Source organism: Pleurodeles waltl, chromosome 3_1, assembly GCF_031143425.1.
Source record: "Pleurodeles waltl isolate 20211129_DDA chromosome 3_1, aPleWal1.hap1.20221129, whole genome shotgun sequence".
Taxonomy (NCBI): Eukaryota; Metazoa; Chordata; class Amphibia; order Caudata; family Salamandridae; genus Pleurodeles; species Pleurodeles waltl.
Window position 1 is genome coordinate 1,909,770,641 of NC_090440.1, and position 22,609 is coordinate 1,909,793,249.

General features: G+C 45.5%; 1 protein-coding gene across 1 annotated transcript in view; it reads right to left on the reverse strand.

Annotated features, from left to right (window-relative positions):
• Positions 1-22,609, reverse strand: part of LOC138285751 (aldehyde oxidase-like) — a 588,222-nt gene that overhangs the window by 469,086 nt on the left and 96,527 nt on the right. Inside the window, 1 exon segment of the mRNA XM_069226091.1 lies at positions 2,011-2,137. Within this exon segment, the coding sequence (XP_069082192.1) occupies positions 2,011-2,137 (127 nt within the window).

Here is a 22,609-nt window from a genome sequence, read left to right on the forward strand (position 1 = left end):
AGTCCTGTGAAGGTTTCCCAGCGAATCTGAGTCCAACGTGGGTTGACCCCTGCCGGACACTGCCTCAAAGCATACAGCCTCAAACCGAAGACTGACCGCGACCTGCCCAATAAGCTGTTCTGAACGCCAAAGAACACCCCTGCACCCAGAGCCCCTAGGCCTTGGGAAGCTGGACCGATGGTGTCCCTACGTCCTCTAGCATCAGAAATTACTTGGGCAGCTGTGGGTTTTCTTCATTCAGCCTCCTGGCTTGAGCCTGCAGCCTTTTCCTAAAACTGATCTTCCCCCATTGACTTGCATAGGGTGCCCAACGATGTGTTCGCTCTCTGCACTCACTGCCCCTGTGCCACTGAGAGTGTACGTTTGGTGCTGCCTTGTGCCCACCCCGTGCATAACTCAAGCCCTGGAGATCGACTCCTGAAACCACTTTACTCACCCGTGAGCAGCACATCTTCAGTTACCCCAGTCTCTATTTGTTAACACTGGGCGACTGACGTTGTGTTTGCACTCTGCACCCGGCCGGCTCTGTGCCTCCGAGGGTGTAAGTTTGGTGCTTCCTTATGTCCCCCACCTTGTGCTTACCTCAACCCCAGGAGATCAACTACTGACACCGCTTTACTCAACCGTTTGCAGCGCATCTTCGTTCACCCCCAGTCTCCATTGGTTAACATTGGACACCGACTCCAAATTTGTCCTCTGCACCCGGCCGCCCCGTGCCGCAGTGGGTGCACTCTTGGTACTGATTTGAACCTTGCCTGGTGTTGACCTAAAACCCCAAAAACTGGATTTGTAAGTTGTAAGTCTGAAAAACTGCATTCTTGTTTCCTCCCATAGGCTAACTTTGCCGAACAAAAAATTTGCACTGTGTTGATTTTTGAAACTGCAAAGTATTTATGCATGAAAGTCTACTTACCTGATTACAAAGTTCTTGGGTTTGAAACATATATAAAATAATTTTCATTTTTCTAAATTGGTCTAGGATTTATAGGATTTATTCTTTGAGTGTGTATAAAAATACAATTTTTGGGATATCATACTCAATATCACAGTTGTTTTAATTCAATAAGATGGTATGTTATTTCAAAAATACCTAGAGTGTCTAGTATAACTAAGTTGGCTCTGGAGCCCTTGCACATGATGGAGAATCATTTCTGCTTCACACTGGGCAGCACAGGTCATGTGCTTCGTCCAAGGTTTGATACCTGATGGCCATTCATTGAGAAGGTTGTGTGTTTCTGTGTCTTTTTTCAGTTGCTTTGTGACTACTCATTCAACATTTACAACAAAAGCTGTGTGAAACACTATGGCATGTGTAATGGATGCGGGCCAAAATCATGAATCAAAGAACAGAAATAACATGACATATTTCACTTGATGACTTCAATAATGCATTAATGTATTCAATAACTAAGACCATTTACTGCTGTCTTCACCACATAAGACCTCAGAACTATTTTATTCATCAGTGTATGGCTTCAGAGTTGCAAAAACATCGGCAAAAACACACTTTGTCTCAAACATCTCTGTCAGACCACAAAACGAATCTACTGGAAGGACCCACCACAGCTTAGCAACAAAATACAACACTCCCATAGCATGCTCTAACCAAAACCTACTCTTAGAGTTACCAAGCAAGTTAAAGATCACAAGAAGAAAAGGGATTTGTAGTTATAAACTAGGCCATTGAATGTACCCTCGATGTACTTTGCAACCAAGTCAACCGCCTCACATAGAAAAAATTGTTTTGTGAATCTGCCTTCCATCCACTCCTTTAAGTCGGAAGCACAATGAGCATTCCTTCATTCATCAACAAAATGTGCATATATAAGAAAACTATCTGGGTTCAAAATATTTTGGAAAAAATGTGACATGTACACAGAGAAAGTGGTGTTCATAATAAATATGTGCTGGTTTAAGTGTTTGCACAATGGAAACTTGATTGCAATAAACATATACTGGCTGTATTCGGTGAACATAGTTAGGTCACAGTAATTCATCTAGACAACATACCCGCAAGAGCTTCGTTTATCTGCTGCATGGTGGGCTCAGGATGGTTCCTCAGCAATGTGTACATGGACATCACCATCCCAGGGGTGCAGAAGCCACACTGGGAGCCATGAGCTTTTGCAATTCTCTCCTAATAAGGGGTAATATGAACACCAACTTTCAAAATGCAGTATTATGAAGTTCTTGAAAAAGGTTAACTGTTCCAATTCATTATACCAAACTGGTGAAACATACAAAGAAACACAGCCGTAAAATATATACAGTCAGAGGACACCATTTTAAACATCATGTCTAAGCCTTTCCAAGATGCAAAACAGACAGATATGCTAGTATATTTTATCATGCTTATCTTGGAAGGGTTGCGTAAATCAACTACCAACCTACTGCAATGGAAGGCTATTCCATACGTCTGAAATTTATCCTCTGATATTGCCTGAATTCATATTTTTTCAGTTGTAAACTATTTGCTCTTGTATCATTACTTGTAAACATATTAGATAATACCAGTTCTAGTACTGGTTCTCTGGGACTATTATACAAACCTCTCTTCAAATGTAAAGCTTCTTATGTAATCATGAGCTTTAGTCAACTGTTACCAAAAGAAACGCCTTATGTTTTACAATAACCATCATATCTAAACAGATTTGTTCCAAGTTACCTATGAGTTTATTATCTAGGAAGATATTGAATGCTTTACTAAAATCAGCTAATCCCCAAAACACTCAAAATAGTCAATAAGATACATATAACAATGTGTATTTTTCATAATCCCACTTTTGTTCTGGTTTAATATTTTATTTTCTTCCATGTGTTGCCATATAATTTTCATCATTACTAAGGGGGTCATTCTGACCCTGGCGGCCGGTGGCCGCCAGGGCCACCGACCACGGGAGCACCGCCAACAGGCTGGCGGTGCTCCCACGAGCATTCTGACCGCGGCGGTTCAGCCGCGGTCAGAAGCGGCAAGTCGGCGGGCTCCCGCCGACTTACCGCTGCTCGGGGGAATCCTTCATGGCGGCGGAGCGCGCTCCGCCGCCATGAGGATTCTGACCCCCCCTACCGCCATCCTGTTCATGGCGGGAAAGCCGCCATGAACAGGATGGCGGTAGGGGGGGTCGCGGGGCCCCTGGGGGCCCCTGCCGTGCCCATGCCAATGGCATGGGCACGGCAGGGGCCCCCGTAAGAGGGCCCCGCAAAGTATTTCAGTGTCTGCCTTGCAGACACTGAAATACGCGACGGGTGCCACTGCACCCGTCGCACCTTCCCACTCCGCCGGCTCGATTACGAGCCGGCATCCTCGTGGGAAGGGAGTTTTTCCCTGGGCTGGCGGGCGGTCTTTTGGAGACCGCCCGCCAGCCCAGGGAAAAACTCATAATACCCTCCGCGGTCTTCTGACCGCGGAGCGGTATAATGGGGGCGGAATTCTGGCGGGCGGCCTCCGCCGCCCGCCAGAATCAGAATCACCCCCTAAGTGTTATAGAATGTGTCCTGCATTCTTTTTTCAGTTTCAAAAAAAGTATTGCTTTTAAGCAAAACAATATTTTTGGGGTTGAAATTTGTCTTCTAGCCAGAAAGAGTTCACAAATAACCATGAAATGTACATTGGGAGAAGTGTCATCATCTCCTGATAAATGACTCTACATTGGATTGAAAATAAAATCACTATCTTACCTTATTTCTATGATATATATTATTTGCCAGTCAATCACAACTAATTTATTTAGGAAATAACTCATAAAAATTCAAAAACACAATACAAAAATATTCAATATAAATCACAAAAAAATACATACGTAGAGGGGTGTAGAAACTACTAACATTCGATCGTGCACATTATATTCTATGGAACTTGTAAAAAAGCGGACAGTATATCTGTCACTTTAGGGACGGAGTAACCCCCTCTGCCAAGGTGGTAATCAGACACTAAGGGCCTCATTCTGACCCTGGCAGTCCTAAACCGCCAGGGCCGCGGGCAACGGAAGCACCGCCAACAGGCTGGCGGTGCTTCATTGCCCATTCTGACCGCGGCTTTCAGAAAAGGGGATCCGGCGGTTTCCCGCCGTATTTCCCCTGTCTGGGCTGAATCTCCATGGCGGCGCTGCAAGCAGCGCCGCCATGGAGATTCCGACCCCCTTCCCGCCACCCTGTTTCTGGCGGTTTTTACCGCCAGGAACAGGATGGCGGGAACGGGTGTCGTGGGGCCCCTGGGGGCCCCTGCACTGCCCATGACACTGGCATGGGCAGTGCAGGGGCCCCCTAAAAGGGCCCCAGCATGATTTTCACTGTCTGCTTAGCAGACAGTGAAAATCGCGACGGGTGCAACTGCACCCGTCGCACCCCTGCAACACCGCCGGCTCCATTCGGAGCCGGCCTCTGTGTTGCAGGGCCTTTCCCGCTGGGCCGGCGGGTGCTCCTTTGGCGGGCGCCCGCCGGCCCAGCGGGAAAGCCAGAATGGCCTCCGCGGTCTTTTGACCACGGAGCGGGCAAATGGCGGTGACCGCATGGCGGTCACCAGGCCTATAGAGAAAGGACCACTGTGGTTCTGCCGGCACTGCCATGCAGCAGAGACCACCATGGTCACGAGGCTGCACCAGCAGGCCGGTGTAGCCTGCGTTTCCGTCTGACATATTACGAAGTTGCACACAGTCAATGTGACCTTGGCGGTCCAACCACCACATTTTAGAAGGCGGAAATGGACAGTATAAAGGAAGACACTCACCTGCAAGCAGCCTCACTCATCTGCTGCTGCCATGGAGTCCATCACACATGACCTGCAGTTGCTGATGATCCTCAAAGGTGCATAAAACCAATGCCGCCATGGACGCCACAGACCATAAGTACACACATCTACCTGAATCAGGCAGCTCAAAAACAGATCATAGCGCCGTTGTCCACATCATATGGGGGGCACGCCACGGGCACCAAGTACATGTCACATCCCGTACACAATCTGAAACATACATCAACATAGACCCATTCACAGTCAAAATACAACCCCCTTGGACAAGTTCAACACCATACAGGGAGTGCAGAATTATTAGGCAAGTTGTATTTTTGAGGATTAATTTTATTATTGAACAACAACCATGTTCTCAATGAACCCAAAAAACTCATTAATATCAAATCTGAATATTTTTGGAAGTAGTTTTTAGTTTGTTTTTAGTTTTAGCTATGTTAGGGGGATATCTGTGTGTGCAGGTGACTATTACTGTGCATAATTATTAGGCAACTTAACAAAAAAAAATATATACCCATTTCAATTATTTATTATTACCAGTGAAACCAATATAACATCTCAACATTCACAAATATACATTTCTGACATTCAAAAACAAAACAAAAACAAATCAGTGACCAATATAGCCACCTTTCTTTGCAAGGACACTCAAAAGCCTGCCATCCATGGATTCTGTCAGTGTTTTGATCTGTTCACCATCAACATTGCGTGCAGCAGCAACCACAGCCTCCCAGACACTGTTCAGAGAGGTGTACTGTTTTCCCTCCTTGTAAATCTCACATTTGATGATGGACCACAGGTTCTCAATGGGGTTCAGATCAGGTGAACAAGGAGGCCATGTCATTAGATTTCCTTCTTTTATACCCTTTCTTGCCAGCCACGCTGTGGAGTACTTGGACGCGTGTGATGGAGCATTGTCCTGCATGAAAACCATGTTTTTCTTGAAGGATGCAGATTTCTTCCTGTACCACTGCTTGAAGAAGGTGTCTTCCAGGAACTGGCAGTAGGACTGGGAGTTGAGCTTGACTCCATCCTCAACCCGAAAAGGCCCCACAAGCTCATCTTTGATGATACCAGCCCAAACCAGTACTCCACCTCCACCTTGCTGGCGTCTGAGTCGGACTGGAGCTCTCTGCCCTTTACCAATCCAGCCACGGGCCCATCCATCTGGCCCATCAAGACTCACTCTCATTTCATCAGTCCATAAAACCTTAGAAAAATCAGTCTTGAGATATTTCTTGGCCCAGTCTTGACGTTTCAGCTTGTGTGTCTTGTTCAGTGGTGGTCGTCTTTCAGCCTTTGTTACCTTGGCCATGTCTCTGAGTATTGCACACCTTGTGCTTTTGGGCACTCCAGTGATGTTGCAGCTCTGAAATATGGCCAAACTGGTGGCAAGTGGCATTGTGGCAGCTGCACGCTTGACTTTTCTCAGTTCATGGGCAGTTATTTGCGCCTTGGTTTTTCCACACGCTTCTTGCGACCCTGTTGACTATTTTGAATGAAACGCTTGATTGTTCGATGATCACGCTTCAGAAGCTTTGCAATTTTAAGAGTGCTGCATCCCTCTGCAAGATATCTCACTACTTTTGACTTTTCTGAGCCTGTCAAGTCCCTCTTTTGACCCATTTTGCCAAAGGAAAGGAAGTTGCCTAATAATTATGCACACCTGATATAGGGTGCTGATGTCATTAGACCACACCCCTTCTCATTACAGAGATGCACATCACCTAATATGCTTAATTGGTAGTAGGCTTTCGAGCCTATACAGCTTGGAGTAAGACAACATGCATAAAGAGGATGATGTGGTCAAAATACTCATTTGCCTAATAATTCTGCACTCCCTGTACATGCTCACATTGGACACAACAAGGTGACATGCTTTCCACAACAAACAGTACACAATGCCATTTACACCACCATTGCATTTACACACACTCCCATACACCCAACATATACCCTTCCCTTGGGGGACACCAGCACTGCCCAAAAAGTCAGATTCTGCAAACAACAGCAAATGGAGCAGCAAGCAGGCTCAAACACACACAACCGTAGCCACACAACACAAGTCACTCAGGAACAACATAAAGGAATTGCAGGACAAATATATACCCAAATAAAACCAACTGGTTGGGTTAAATAACAAAGAAAATGGAAACTGTACAAGGCCATTGGCCAGTCCATAAGCAAATGTTAATGTACATCACTGTGCTCAGACTTGACTCCTTAACTGCCAGGGAACCTCCACTTGAAGGGGCATAAAGGGGGCAGCGGGCACCCCAGGAATTATCGGGGGTCAGATTTGGGTGGGGGGGGGGCTTGGGAGGGATGATCTTCTTCTTGGGTGGGGTGTACCTTTTCTTGGGGGGAGTTATGGGTGGTTGCAGGGGGGGCAGGGGAGGCCTTTGAGGTGGAAGGGACGGCCTGGGATGTGGGTGGGGGCTTCTTGTGTTTGGGACAGGGTGTAGGGAACATGGCAAAGGTTTAGGTCAAGCAAAAAACATTCTTAGGGCAACGGACGGTCATCAGAAGGCGGTCGGCATTTGGAGGTTGAAGGCTGTGTTGGTGTGGATGTCATGGTGCGTGCTTCTGGGAGGTATGCTTGTGTGTGGTGGCTGTCTGTTGGGTGGGTGAGTGAGTGCGTTTTTGTCTTTTGTGGGACTGGGAGGTGGAGGTGCTGGGAGATGTGAGAGTGGTGTGTGGCTGCTGGGGTGGTGACTGTGGGTTGGCTGAATGTGATGGATGTCTGTGTGTCTGTAGTTGTGGTGTCTGAGGGTGTGGTGTTTGTGCTAGATATCTGCAGGTCAGCTAGGGTGATGTCTGTGTGTTTGATGGGTGTGGTGGTTGTGTCACTGACTGTTGGTGTGGTGCCTGTGGGTATGCTTAATGTGGTGTGTGTAATGCTGGGGTGTCCAGGGAAGTTGTCAGTGTTGTTGTGTCTGTGGGTGGCTGTTTGTGTGTGTGCCAGTATGTTTTGTGGTGCTTGTGTTTGGGTGTGCTCCTCTTGGCTGTTTATGTTGATGTCTGCAGGTCTGTCTGTGTGCTTTGGGTAGGTATGGAAGGGGGGATTTGGAATAGGAAGAAGGAGTTGGAAGGGGGACGGAAGGTAGGGGTTGACTGGCTGCCATCAGTGAGGAGGCCAGAGCCTGGAAATACTTCTGTAGGTCAGGACACCATGAATGCTTTCCAGGAATGCACTAGTTTGTTGTAACTGACTTGCCAATCCCTGGATGGTGTTCAGAATGGCTGACTGACCCGCAGAAATACTTCTCAGGAGGTCAATAGCCTCCTTATTGAGGGCAGCAGGGGTAACAGGGGCTGGGGAGGAGGGGCCCGCGGTGAAGGAGACACCCACTCTCTTGGGTGGGCGGGCACAGGCAACCTGGTAGGGAGCAACAGGGAGGGTGGGGACAGAACAGGGGGTAGTGGACAAAGATGGTACGGAGGATGCCCCGATGGGTCCGCCACCGCTAGGGAGTGGCCGCTGGAAGAGGAATCCAAAGATGTTGAGGATGTAGATCCAGTCTCCCCCATGGCAATATCCACACCCTCCAGGCCACTGGGTCCCTCTGTGTCCGTGATGTCTTAACCCGAGGTCCATGGCCAGAAGCTTCCCCACTCGGCTCTGCCCCATATCCATCAGCCTGTGCTGATGCTGCCAAGTCAAAGAGGAATAGGGTCATCACATGTCCATCATCACACTTGAACAACAGCTCTGGTTAGCAGACATTATCATGATGTCAAGTAGGCCCCAGCAATACACTCCACCTAAGTGGCCCATACATGAGCCATACTATATGCATGCATGCCATCTGATGTATCAACAGCTGCCCACATAAAAAAATCTGGAACTCACACAACTGCAACTGCATGGCTGAAGTTGTGCAATCACTATAACCATTCAACATCTAGGAGACCTCATCACCCTCAAAGCTCTGCCACATGGAGCAGACCACAGTTGTCTGTTGGCATATAATTGAAGGCCAATGCAAAGTCCATTCCCACAGATCCCATACAAGCTCATGCACACATCTATTTGTCCCATACAGAATGACCCAAAAATAAGAAATGATGCTCCAAAATTCAGCCATGTTGATGACAAAAGTACAATAGCCTGGAAAAGGTGGCATGGAAATACCCATGTCACAATGGAAGAATATCAACAATGTACACTTTACCAAGTGATATTTGTCCCAATAGAGTCAAGGAGGTAGTATAAATGTCGTACAGATAGGCCACACATGTGGCATGGAAATGAAAACTGTAAACATCATGTGCAAGATGTCAGGGAGAGGTGTCCCCAAAATATACCTCACAATGAATCAGCAAGCCCCAGGGTAATCACCACTAATGTCTGGCACCCCTTATAATGACATACTCTGAGTGCATCAGTAGAAGCCATTAGTCCTTTGCATGCTGGAGAGACACAGACATTGCAAGGACTTGTAAAAGGCCCACAACATGTTAACCCATGGGAAGCTACATCACCGTCCCCAACTTGGTCGTGCAAACCCAGATGTCTGTCTGTCGATGAATGCCTGTACCCAAACACGTGTCTAAAACATAAATGCAAGTCACTACATGATGCATGCCAATAGTTAGGGCACATACCTTAATCTTTACACATGTGCAGTGCATGCTTCCACAACACATCAAGGTCATGAATATTCGCATTGTGGCAAAAAACCCTAGGCCTATCTGTCATGTCCCTCATTGCTACTGCAGTTTTACATGCCAAATTACATGCCAAGATACACCAGGGAATGTGTCAGCCAATAAACAATGGTGACACACTCCTGTATGTGGCACAACATGAAATGTACCCCCATTGTAAATTTGCTATTCTTCAAACAGCTTGCCATGCATGTATATGTGAGGGAATACAGACATCATCTCATGAACATAAGTAGACCATGCATGAAACTGCAGCTTACAAATGTTTTCTAAAGAGAAAGGGACACATGCTGACATGTAGGCACAAGGAATGTTGGCAACAGTGATGGCACATGATTCATGTCAATTGACCTTTCCTACTTACCAAGGGAAAGTAGATATCTATTGTTGCACACAAAAAACATATTAAGCCCTGTCACCTGTATGTTGGATGCCTTCACATCACAGACTGCATTGAGGCACCAGCAACCATCATATACTGAGAAAACAAGCTTCTCGGTGGCAGATGCAAACATACACATTTGCACAGACACATGCTGAGGACAGAGATCCATCATCTACTTACCTGTGGCCTGGAACACTGAGGACTAGTGGTCTGCTGCATAGAAAACACACACTACAACAATAAACAGTATATGATTGATAACTGTACACAGCCAAATGTGGTCCTTTCAGAGCAAGTGGTGTGAGGTATCCACCCAGGTCCCTGGTCCAATAGGCAAGGCACATCAGTACAAAACACATGACATGTCAACACAAAAAATCCCTCCTCTAACGTGTGACACATGGCTCATCCCGAATTCTCAGGGGAGCAGTCAGAACCTCACTCAATAACTTGGCAATGGGACAGGCAGGAATATGCACTGTACTAACCCCCTTGTGGCTGCTGTGCTGCCCTCAAACGCCTATCAAGCTCCGGACAGGAAACCGCCAGAGTGTGGGCCATTCGGGGGCTCATGGTCCAATTCTCACCCCGGCTATGTTGGGAGGGCAGCCCCAGCTGGGCCTCTGCGATCTTTCAGGCCCAGTGTCTCAGGTCCCTCCACCGTTTTCTGCAGGGGGGGCTCCACCGTCTGTGGACCCCCGGGGTCTGTATCTTCTTAGCAATGGCTCTCTATATCCCTTTCTTTCGATGGGCGTTGACCTGCATGGATGCAAAAGACAAATCAAGAGATCACGAGTTTCATCACAAATGGTTCAATCACATACATGTTATTTACATCAAGCTAGAACTTTCCCATTTTGTAAATACTCTACAAGTGTCATGCAAACAAACCACTAAGTACAGGGACATGACTACAGACATACATTTCCCAATCTGCAGACCAACCCACCACCCTGCTCAGGTCCTACAATGACTAGGCAGGCTTACTGACATCTTGTGGGATGTGCTCTAGCAATCTGACTGAGTTGTGTGCCACTATGAGACACAGCACACCTCTGTGACTTCTGAAAGGTAGACTCCTTAGGAATGAATGGACCAACACGTTCACACTCTGTGAGAATGACTCTCTGCATACAGTCCCTACAGGCTACTGGCAGACTACAAACTCAAACATCACACTTGGGTGACAACAAAGAGACTCGTACCGTGGGTACAGAAAGTGTCTACCCAGTCCATGTGTGGACATTTGTTATACCAAATGTAGACTCATGCCACTTCAGGGGTGGGGTGCTGTGGTATGTATCTGTGCCACAGAACACACTTTTGGACATATGCGTCCATCCTACAGAGATGGCATCCAACAAACAAAGGCATGCATTGACCAGTTTCTGCTATGTGACCAAGCTACTGAGTCACATATCATGGTCTCCCAGGAATCAACACACTGTCTGCACTGTGGAAATGTCAGTTATGCAATGTGCCTGCACAGGACATATATGAACTGTATGAAGGTGACAAAAGGGCTGTGAGAGTAAGGGACCTGTCAGGAGTCAGAGATATACACTGACAATGATACTAAGCGCACATCTCTCACAGATCAGTAATCCACCCCTGTACCCATTCCCGGTCTGATCAAAGAGGTATTTTGGGCAGGTTTTTACTCTGAAGCCTCATATTAGCCAGATGACAGGATCTGCTGGAGTGCAGGGAGTAGGCATAGTGCCTCAGTTGCAGAGCCACAGTGACTCCACCCCAGCCTAGACTACGACCCATACTGGTAGATACATGTGACAGGCCCTGGTCTCTGCAGGCTGAGCAGACTGAACCTACATGACACTACGTTCTAAACACTTCCATGCATGATAGTCCCTCATGTAGCCAACAACAAATTGGCATGTGGTGTGTGTGGCAACTTGGAGGGCAGAGAGAGTGATGACATGCCTTACAAACAACAGTCTAGCAAGGGCAGATGTGTGAAGAAACCTCCGTGGTAACATACACATAGCTCACATTACTCACAACTGACACATACAAGATGCATACCTAGCTCATGCTGTCACATAAACAACATTCATGAGGAAAGAGATGTCAGTGGATGGCTGTAATGTCACCTAACCTAGTTATGTGCATCTAACACAAGGTGGATCAGGGAACACAATAAACACACACACCACAATGTGAATGAACTCAACATTTGGCACTGGCCACCAATACATGCACATTGACTCTCCCATTGATGCCACAAAGACTGCACCTATCAGCACATGAGTATTCGATATGCCACACATGGGTACATTCTAGCCTGTGAGGAGGAAAAGGAGGATGAAGTACAGAGAAAACTGTGCACATGAGGCACTTACCTGCTCCTCTGGTGCACAACAGAGCTGTACATACAGGGGTAGGACCGCAGTCACCAGCCTCTCCAACTCATCTGGTGAGAAGGCAGGGACTCTATCACCTGCTGGACGAGCATGATTGCTTCCAGGGGCGGTACACAGCAGCTTGGTAGTGGAGGTGTTGCTGGCAGCAGTGTCAGGAGTCAAGGCAGAGATTTTGCAGAACATGGCGGTCACGTCCGTCACGTACAAGGTCGTCACTGACAGCAGACACAGCCATTGGCCTGCAACCACCACTGGCAGCAACATTAGTCTATGGCTGTGTCCGTCGCAGTTTCAACCACCTATCCCCATGATGACTTCCGCCAGCGGTCACTGGATGTCCAGTGGAGTAGGTCAGGCAGGTGCCATTTTAGTGGCATGAAATACGGTACTGGGTTTGTAACACTGCCCCACACCTCAGAAAAAGTTATTTTGCGCACAAAAACCTGCCCATCTTGTTTTTCATGTAGGTCCTGCTACTCAAACACCACTGTTGTATGTTGAGGGCACAGATGGTAATTCACAGTGGGGCATAGTCTACCCCGTCAAAGGTAATTTTTGAGCTCAGGACGTCCAATAACTTTTCGAGTGACATTTGTGATGCACATTTTTGATTTATGTCGAGATACATGATTTGTACACCTGTGGCAAACCAAGGGGGTAACATGTGACCCTTATGTCATTATCACGTGTGATGTGCACTGTTTGTCATGTCCATCGCTTTTAAAATTGTATTGTCACATGTTAACCTTGACATGTATCATATATGTTGCTGTGGACACAATGACTAAGATCAGAACTCATTTACTGTCATATATAGGTACCAAGGGAGAGGGAGAATGTGATAACCACTGGTCTACCGTCCATTGCCAGACCTTCACGCCATTGAAAAAAGACACATCATCCTCCTGTATCATCTGGATCTATGTTGTCAGTTGAAGCCAGATCTGATGCCATCTATTAGTGATCTCAACAGCATACCACCCATTGTACAAGTTATGTCAGTGTTGCACTTTCTAGCCAAAGGGTCCTTCCAACATACAGTGGCCCACTCTAGTGGTGTGTCTCAACCTATGTTCAGTCTGGTGTTGAAGGATGTCCTCTCAGCAATGATGAAACACCTGGGCAGCTACATCCAGTTTTCCCGGCATGGGGATTTAGCCCATGTGAAGGCTGACTTTTATGGTTTTGCACACATCCCACATGTCGTGGGAGCTATTGATGGCACACATGTTGGCTTGGTTGCACCGCATGCCAATGAACAAGTATACTGCAACAGAAAGAACTTCTACTGCATCAACGTCCAAGTTGTATGTTTGGCGGACCTATACATTTCACATGTGTGTGCCTGTTTTCCGGGTTTAGTCCATGATGCCTTCATTATGCGGAACAGAACGACCCCCCAGCTGATGTCATGACTGTACCCAGAGAGGGCCTAGATGGTTGGTAAGTCACATCTGTCCTGTTAATTTGTGCGCAATGTCTGGTGAGAAATTTCTGATAAGAGGGACTCATTGTTGCACATATGTCCCATTCCTTAACAGGAGACTCAGCATATCCAAACCGTTCTTGGTTGCTGACGCCGCTGAGTAATCAAACTACACCAGTGTAAGTCCACATCATTGAGGCCCATGTAAGAACAAGATGGGTAGTGGAGCGGGCTTTTGGGCTCCTGAAGGCCAGGTTTAGGTGTCTGGACCAGACTGGTGGAGCCCTTCTCTACTTACCCGGGAAAGTGTCTCAGATCATCGTGGCCTGCTGCATGCTCCACAATATTGCCCTAAAGAGGAACATCGCATATATCCCAAGGAAGCGGCAGCCTGCAGTGCCACCAGGTGGGCCTCCTGAAATGCCAATTGAGGATTACAATGGTAAGAGGAAAGAGCTGACTTGTGGGAAGAGCTCATCAATAACTACTTTTCATGAGAGTTAAGTATATCATATGATGTATTGACTGTGACTGTACGAAGGATTGTAGTTGTCAGAATGTGTGGAGTAGAGTGTTTTGGCATAACACTGGAGAGGCAATGCTCAGCAAAAGGGTGCTTTAAGAGTTAGCCTCTGACATTTCCCCACCTTGATGTAGCTGCTTTGTTTGTGTCAGTCGCATTGCAATGTAACTTCATTTCTAGATGCTTGCTATGTGATTTGTGAAGGAGGTATGTTTTCAGATCTATGCTCCTTGTTTTGTCTTTGTATGGGTACCTTCATCCTGACATCCTCATATGGGCAGTTCAGAGTTGGGACATTGGAAGGCATCTCATGCTGTTCCAACATAGGAAGTGGACAAGGATTGTTCCAGGTAATATGGGTCACAGATTTGGGGAGTATGAGACCTGTGCCAAGCCAGCTTGGATAGTATGTGGTTGGAAGGACTGAAATGCACATTGTACTTGTTTAGTGTGCTGTGGTGGACCGGGTGTTTCATGTGTGTGATCATGTGGCCATGAAGTTGAGCCATTCACCCTTCACATAGGCTAAAGCTTTTTCTTGTAAGACCCATATGTAGCCATAGATATGTTTCATCATTGCAGGCCACAGTGCCTGTGCCACAACATGGACCTATGTTTGTGTCATGCCACCAGATGCATGGTCATTTGATTATGATGGATCTGTGATCAGGGGCTGTTGTATTGCCCTTTGTCTGTATCTTGCAGTATGTTATGTTGGACTACTTGGTTTGGTATGTGATAAGGCTCAAGCTGGTGACAACATCCACTTCTCTGTTTGCCTATTCTACAGACAACACCTGATAAGGCCCTTCCTTCTGTGGTCTGGGGAACAGTACCTCCATATATCTACCTTGACACAACATGAGTCAGCCATTCTTGGCTATGACACTCCACAATATATGGACACCCTATGAGATGTATAGCGAAATAAAATGTTTGGGGTGAGCAGACACTTGTACCAATATGTTTGTGTGTGTTGGTTGTAATCCTTAGCAGGACACTGTACCTGTAACACATCCCTCATTGCACTAGTATCTTGTGTCTTCGTCATTAGCTTCACATGGTCTTACATCTCTACATAGCAAAAACTGAAACCGAAGCAAGCAAGCAGAAGCTTTGTGATAGATGGTATTTACTGTGAATTTGTGCACAGAATAAAAATAAGGGACACAACGGAACAGAATAGTGAAGGGTTCAGTCATGGTGGATGAAACCATTGTAGTAGATGACACATCATTGGAAGTCCAATGTCCAGCGTACACATCCATCAAAAATGGAAGGTGGTTGATGGACAGTTAATAGAGTGTATATGTGGCACACAAACAAGTTTCTTCAGGAAGAGGTCGGTTGCTGGCAGTGGTCGGTGTCTGGCCAACTGCACCTCCTTGATTCTTAGCTGTACGTCCCCGCTTGCATGGGGGGAGCTGCTGCTACAGAGGCAGAGGTGTTTGTGGCGGGTTGTAGCCCTGACAGGGCCTCCCTTACAGTGGATGGATGAAGAAGGGCCTGGTGTTGCTGTGCCAAAGGAGGGGATAAAGTGCTGCTGACGATCTCTGTTCAGGGTACTGCTAATGTCCCTCAACACCCCTCTTAGGGAGGGCAGGTTGGTAGTGGTGGCCTCTCAATGTTGAAAGGTCCGCAATATCCATCCTATGCATCCTACCTCCACGGACCTGTGCCCTTGCCACATGGTCCTCCCTACTACTGGTTCCAGGGCCATCATTGTCTGAGGTGTTGTGCTGCGACTCAGAATCCTGGACTAGGGGCATGAGATGGTTCCCACTGTCCTCGGGACACAGGTTGGGGGGCGAATGGCTACCTGTGAGGTTGAGGCATCTGGGCTAGGAGGTCCTGATGTGGATACAGTGAGACTTACTGTAAGGGTCTGACCACGTTGCCCAGGTGGTCCAGAACTGTCCTCCACGTCCAGATGTCCAGGAATGTCATTATCACTGAGGGCTTCATCCAGGGGGATACTGGCAGTCTCGTCTGTGGCCTCTGTGTGCCCAGTAGCAGCTCAACCTGTTGATGTGAAAGATACAATGTTACTGAGAGTACTGTGACATCTACCTCCAAAGGTTTACAGTGACATTTTGCAAAGCCTGCGTACATAGTTGATTTGCAGGTTATCTTATTGTGACAAGTATCCATGGCACTGGTTGAATTGGCTTGACATTTGTGAAGCGTGCCACATCCATTTAAGTCAAGCAGCTGCTGAATTTAGCAGTTCATTAGCACTTGAGAGGATGGACAAAGATTTACATGCCACTAGTGCAGCCAAAACAGTGGCTGGGCAGGATGTGGCCTTGACCATTTTGAGGCCTAGTTGAACATAATGCAGGCAGACCCAGGACTTTGTTGTACATGTGACTGTAGTTATCATGTGGACAGGACATTGTGAATGTGTCTGCAGACAATTCCATTCTGGTGCGGCATCTTGAGGCCTTGTTGATCAGTTATGCTGCACACTGTATGAGCTGTCCTTCCTGTCCTAAATAGTTTCATCTTGGCTTAGCAGTTCAAGGTTGATCTAAGTGGCCAGCCACATCTCAGAGTTGAGCATGATCTGTATGTTGGTCCCTCCCAGGTGAGTAAACATGATTTGATGGTGATCAGGGTAGGATTTTTAGATCAGTGACCACTGTTGTGCTATTTGGAGTCACTTGAACAGTGGCTCCTGGGAGTTGCATTCAGGTCACTCCCCTAGTTTCCAACACTAGACAAATGTGATCCTTCCAGGGGAGTAAACTTCCTTTGAGCGTTAACTAACAGATGTACTGGGACAAGTGTACACTGGGCTGGTGACTGGAGTTAGAAACACAGGGCCACTGGGCTGTACATTCAGGTCACTCCAACTAGTTCCTAACACTGGACAAATGTGATCCTCCCAGGAGAGTAAAGTTCCATTGTAAGTTAATGAACAAGGGTATCTGAACAGGTGTACACTGGCCTTGTGTTTTGAGTTGGAGAGACAGAGCCTCCTGGCCTTAGCAGTCATGTCACTCCCTCTACTTCATACACTTGAGAAATGTCATCCCCCCCAGGCGAGTACACTTCTTTTGTGATTTCCCAAACAAGAGTCCTTGGAGAAGAGGACACTGGACTGGTGGTTGGAGTGACAGTTAGAGACCCTCCTGTGAGTTGCAGGCATGTAACTCCCTGTACTACACACATTGTACAAATGGTCTCCTCCCAGGTGAGTACACTTCAATTGAGACTTAAGACAGAGGGGTCTTTTGAGGGAAAAACACTGGTCTGGTGTCTGGAGTTGGAGGAACAGTACCTACTGTGAGTTGCAGTTCTGTCACTCTCACTAGTCCCCAATACTTGACAAATGTTATCCCTCAGGTGAGTAAGCTTCATTTGGTAATTGACATACAGTGGTCTTTGGAGAAGAGAACACTGCTGTTGTTTGGAGTCAAAGATGCAGGGCTTGCTGTGAGTAGCAGTCATGGCACTTACTCTAGTACACACTCTTGACCAATGTTCTCCCCCTAGAGAGCACACTCCACTTGAGAGTTCAGTAACAGATGTATCTGAGCAAGTGAGCACTGTTCTGGTGTTTGGAGTTACAGAAATAGTGCTTGCTGCAAGTTGTAGTATTGTCAGTTCATGTACTACACCATACAAATGTTACCCTCAACTGGGAGTTGACTAATAAGGGTATTTGGAGCACACTGGGCTGGCAGAGTGGAGTAACAGTGCCTCCAGGCCTTAGCAGTCATGTCAGTCCTGTACTACACATACTATACAAATTTTATACTCCCAGGCGAGTACACTACAATTGGGATTTTATATACAAGGGTATTCTGAGAAGTAACCACTGTTGTGGTGTTTGGAGTAACAGAAATAGCACCTGCAGGAAGTTGTAGTCATGTCAGTCCATGTACTACACACTTTATACACAGATTTTGTTCTCCCAGTTGAGTCTACTTCAATTGTGAGATGCCCGACAGGGTCTTTGAGCAGGTGACCACTGGGCTGATGAGTGGAGTGACAGTGAAGGTGGCACAAGGTGAGCAGTGAGCATGCATGGCATTTTGGTGAAATTTTCCTTGTTGTGACTTACCAGACTCCACTCCCCCAGGTATTCCTGTCAAGCCCTCAGGATACAAGACGGCCAAGACCTTCTCCTCCCATAGAAAGAGCTGTAATGGGGGGGAGCGGGAGGGCCACCATCAGTCTTCTTGGCCTGCAGCTGGTGCCTGGAAACTAGGGAACAGACCTTGCCCCTGAGGTTGTTCGACCTCTTCCTGATGTCCTCCCTTGTGCACAGGGATGTGCCTTCAGCACTGACTCTGTCAACTATCCGGTCCCACATTTCCATTTTCCTACTGAGAGTAGTGTGTTGGACTTTGGCTTTGAACAAATGTGGCTCTACTCTTATGAGTTCATCCATCATGACTCTTAACTCTTCATCAGTGAAATGGGAATTTTTAATATGTGCCATGGTGGAAAAAATTAAAATATGTTACAGGTTGCAATGACTTACTAAAGAGGGGTAGTGCCAAAGGGTGTGACTGGACAAAATTATGCAGGGCGTTGACGGGATAGTAAAAAATTTAAAATTGTGCCTAGTATCTGTGCAGAATGGGAAAATGTTGCTCTCTCTTGCTGTGAAAATGCAGAGGATGGTGGTGTTTGAAGGGGTATGTTTTATAGCGTCCTCTGCAGGTGTGTCGAGTGTGGCAATGTGTGTGTCAGCTGTGTTGCTTTCAAATCCATCTAATGTGCTGTTGTGTATTACTTTGGTGAACGCGAAACACTGTGGTTTGGACCACCATTGGCTGACCTCCGTGGGTGCCAGCCGCTGCGACTCTAGACTTGTAATGCGGTCAGTGGTTGTCCCCGGGCTGTCTGTGTCGGACTTCGAACAGCCTAATTCCAGGCCTTCGCGCTGCTGTATTGGGGGGTAGGGTCTTAAAAGAGATAGCTGTTTATTTGTAAAAGCTAAAATAGTTTGTACCGACTATTCTATGATAAGGATTTATTTTTCTACTAAGGGATTGGTGATAATGTTAAATATACTCTTCAAGTGATAAAACTACCAACCAAATGTGTTTTAGGACCCCTGCTTTTTTTCGCAAAGTCATCGCGATCAACGTGGTTAAACCGCGATTATACAAAAGAAGCCTACCATACTGTGTTTCTTTACAAAAGTACGTGAAAGGGTTACCAGACAGTAGTCATTCAGAACTTGCCTTGCAAAAGAAAAAAATTAAAGGTATGCCCTATTTGCTGTAATGTGCAATATTACACAGTGCAAAGTGCAATTCATTCATGGTTGTTCAGTGTAAGAGTATTGGCCCTTTCTTATGCTTAGTTTTGTCAATTGCTGAGAGTATTGAAACTATCAGATAAGAAGAAGAAATTTGGAATACAACTATTTTTCAGGTATGTGTATTTGAATGTGAGTACATTTTCTTTTTTAAACATTATTAAAAGAGTCTGTTGAATACAGAAATGTAATGAAACTAGATAAAATTATCAATGAGTAGCAGGTTTGTATTTGGTTTGAATGAGAGATATGTTCCTTAAAGTATTAGTTTTCAGTTCTGTTTACTCTTGAACTCAAAATTTCCTTACAGATGTCCTTATGCCACTGAAATTGGACTGTAAAACTGCTTTCTGAAATCTGAAACTTACTTTTTAGTCCAAAACTCTCATCTCTGTGAGATGCTGTAGGTATGGCATTGAGCATGATGAAATGTACTTAATGAGTTAGGAAATGTATGTATCAACTTTACAAACTTAGCCATGGCCGTGCAAACCCCTAGGCTAGGCAGAATATACAGTATAGTAATCACCAAGGGGGTGATATTCAAGGAACAGCGAAACAGAAATACTTTTACATTTGCTTATATAGTAAAAGACCAGTTATATCTGCAGCAATAAAAAAGGGAATTCCAGATACACTCACATGCCATTTTATTCTCTAACAGAGGCACTGAGATACATCTTGAGACACATACGTAAACATTTACAGAATCATATAGGTTCCAAAAACAGGCCATCACTTGCCACTAGATTTCATAGAATATATTATGGCTGTTCTAGAGGTAGACACCTACATTCAGTAACATATATACACAAGTACTGACACAATCTTCTCATGTATCTGTAGAAATACTATTTTTCTGAGGTGTGAGGCCCAGTAGTACAGAGCTTCTTTGTGCTCTCTCGTTGGCCACTAAAATTTGACTGTAAAATTGGTTTCTGAAATTTTACATGAACCTTTTTGTGTAAATCTGTTATGGTTGAGACTTGCTGTAGGTATGTCATGAAACATGCTGCAATGTGCTTAAGTGATTAGGAGACGTACTTTTGACTTTTAGAAACTTAGTGATGCAGTTGCAGACTCCTAAGCTAGGAAGAGTTCATAGACTATAGTAGTGATCAAGGAATTTAAATTGATGTTTCCAGTGCATGGGTGGAGTAACATAGGCACTGACAGAAAACCAGAGACACTTGCACACTCACTGAGGTACTGCGAAATAACTTATATGTGCAGCAATATGAAAGGGAATAGCAGATACAGTGAAATCTCCCTATATTCCCTAACAGGGACAAAGAGATATATGTTCACTCACTTGTATACAGGATAACAGTCATACAGGTTCTAAAACGGGCACACACATACCAGTAGGTGTAATACAGCACCTTACGGCACTATTAAAGCTATACAGCTACATTCATTAAGATATGTGGGCAAGTACTGTCAAAATCTTTTCATGTATCCAGAGAAATAAAGTTTTTTGAAGGGTGAGGCCTAGCTGTACACAGCATGTGTGCTCTGCTACTGACACTGAAATTGGCCTATAAAAATGATTTGATAAATCTTAAACTCACCTTTTAGTGCAAATGACTCACCTCTGTGATATGCTTTGGGTATGCAATGAAGCATGTTCCAATATGCAAAAGTGGTTTGGAAATGTACTCCTCAGTTTCAGAAAGTTACTCATAACTTTTCAGATTCTCTAATGCAAGCACTACTTAGAGTACAGCACATACTATGGAACACACATTCATGTTTCCAGAGTATGGATGGTGTGTCTCAGCTACCGACAGAGAAAGCAAAACACTTGTGAATACACTGACAGATTTACAGAGTCATACAGGTTCTAAAAGAGGCACTCACATACCAGCAAGTGTAGTAAAGTATGTCCTAGCAATAATAAAGCTAGAGAGCTACATTCACTTGGATATATAGCCAAGATCTGGCACAATCTTTTTTATGTATCCAGATAAATATTATTTTTTTCAAGAGTGAGGCCTGGAATTGCAGAGCCTGTGTATGTTCTGTCAGTGGTCACTAAAATGGGCCTATAAAACTGATTGGTCAAGTTTGAAAGTCACGTTCTTCTGCAAATGCCTCAGTTCTGTGATATGCTGTAGGTATGCTGTGACGCACACGAAATATTAGCAGGAAAGGGATAAATTCAAATAATTACACAGAACCAATTATGACTCTTGGTTCAAAGGGGAGAAACTATTTCCCATATTTATTTAATTTAATCATACGCAGCAGCAACAGAATCAAAGGACAAATGCCTGTCTATAAACTAATAATACTAAGGTGAGCCTATATACAATTATATCTACACATATAGATAAATAACAGGCTAGTGAAACAGACAATACATACAATATCTACAAACAAGTGCCCTACTCCAACATTTGATAAGATGGTCACCACAAAACAGTAAACGTAGTGATCACAAATCACATGGTGCCCAAGGGTCTTGCACCCAGCTGTATTCTACCTCAAAGCTTATTTGAGAGAGGTAGTAAGTAGTGCTCTACAACTTATTAGAAATCAATTAACTTTTTCAGACTCCTTGGACCCATTCCAAATATGTCGACGCGTTTCGGCCTAACAACTTAAGGCCTCATCAGGACTGTCGGAGAACGCTGGCATCGCTCTTTCCTTCTGTGAAGCGAGTACCTAAATTACGATACTCAGTTCCCGAGTGCTATTTACTTGTGCCACTCATCTTGCATACCAGCAACTGAATGTTATTAGCGAAATATTTTCTCAAGTTATGCCGGACTGCACTAGTGAACGGTCTCTGTGTAACGCTGTTCAAACTCTCCCGTGAGTCACGAAAAGGTAGGTATGCTGTGAAGCATTCTGCAACATGGTTAAGTGATTTGAAAACATACTTCTCAGATACAGAAACCTATTCATGACCTTTCTGATCATGTAATGGCAGGAATACTTAGAGTACAGCTCTCATCGTGGAACATACATTCTTGTTTGTAGAGTATAGATGCTATGTATAAGCAAGTAATTGAGAAAGTGAGATAGTTATACATTCATTCACATACTCAGAAAACACATATGTGCAGCACTAGCAAAGGCAATTACAGTTACTCTGTATACCCTAAAACAGGCACAGAGGTACATGTTGAGCCACTTACATACAGATTTAAACAAGCATACAGGTAGGAATACCAGTAAGGGGGTCATTCCGACCCT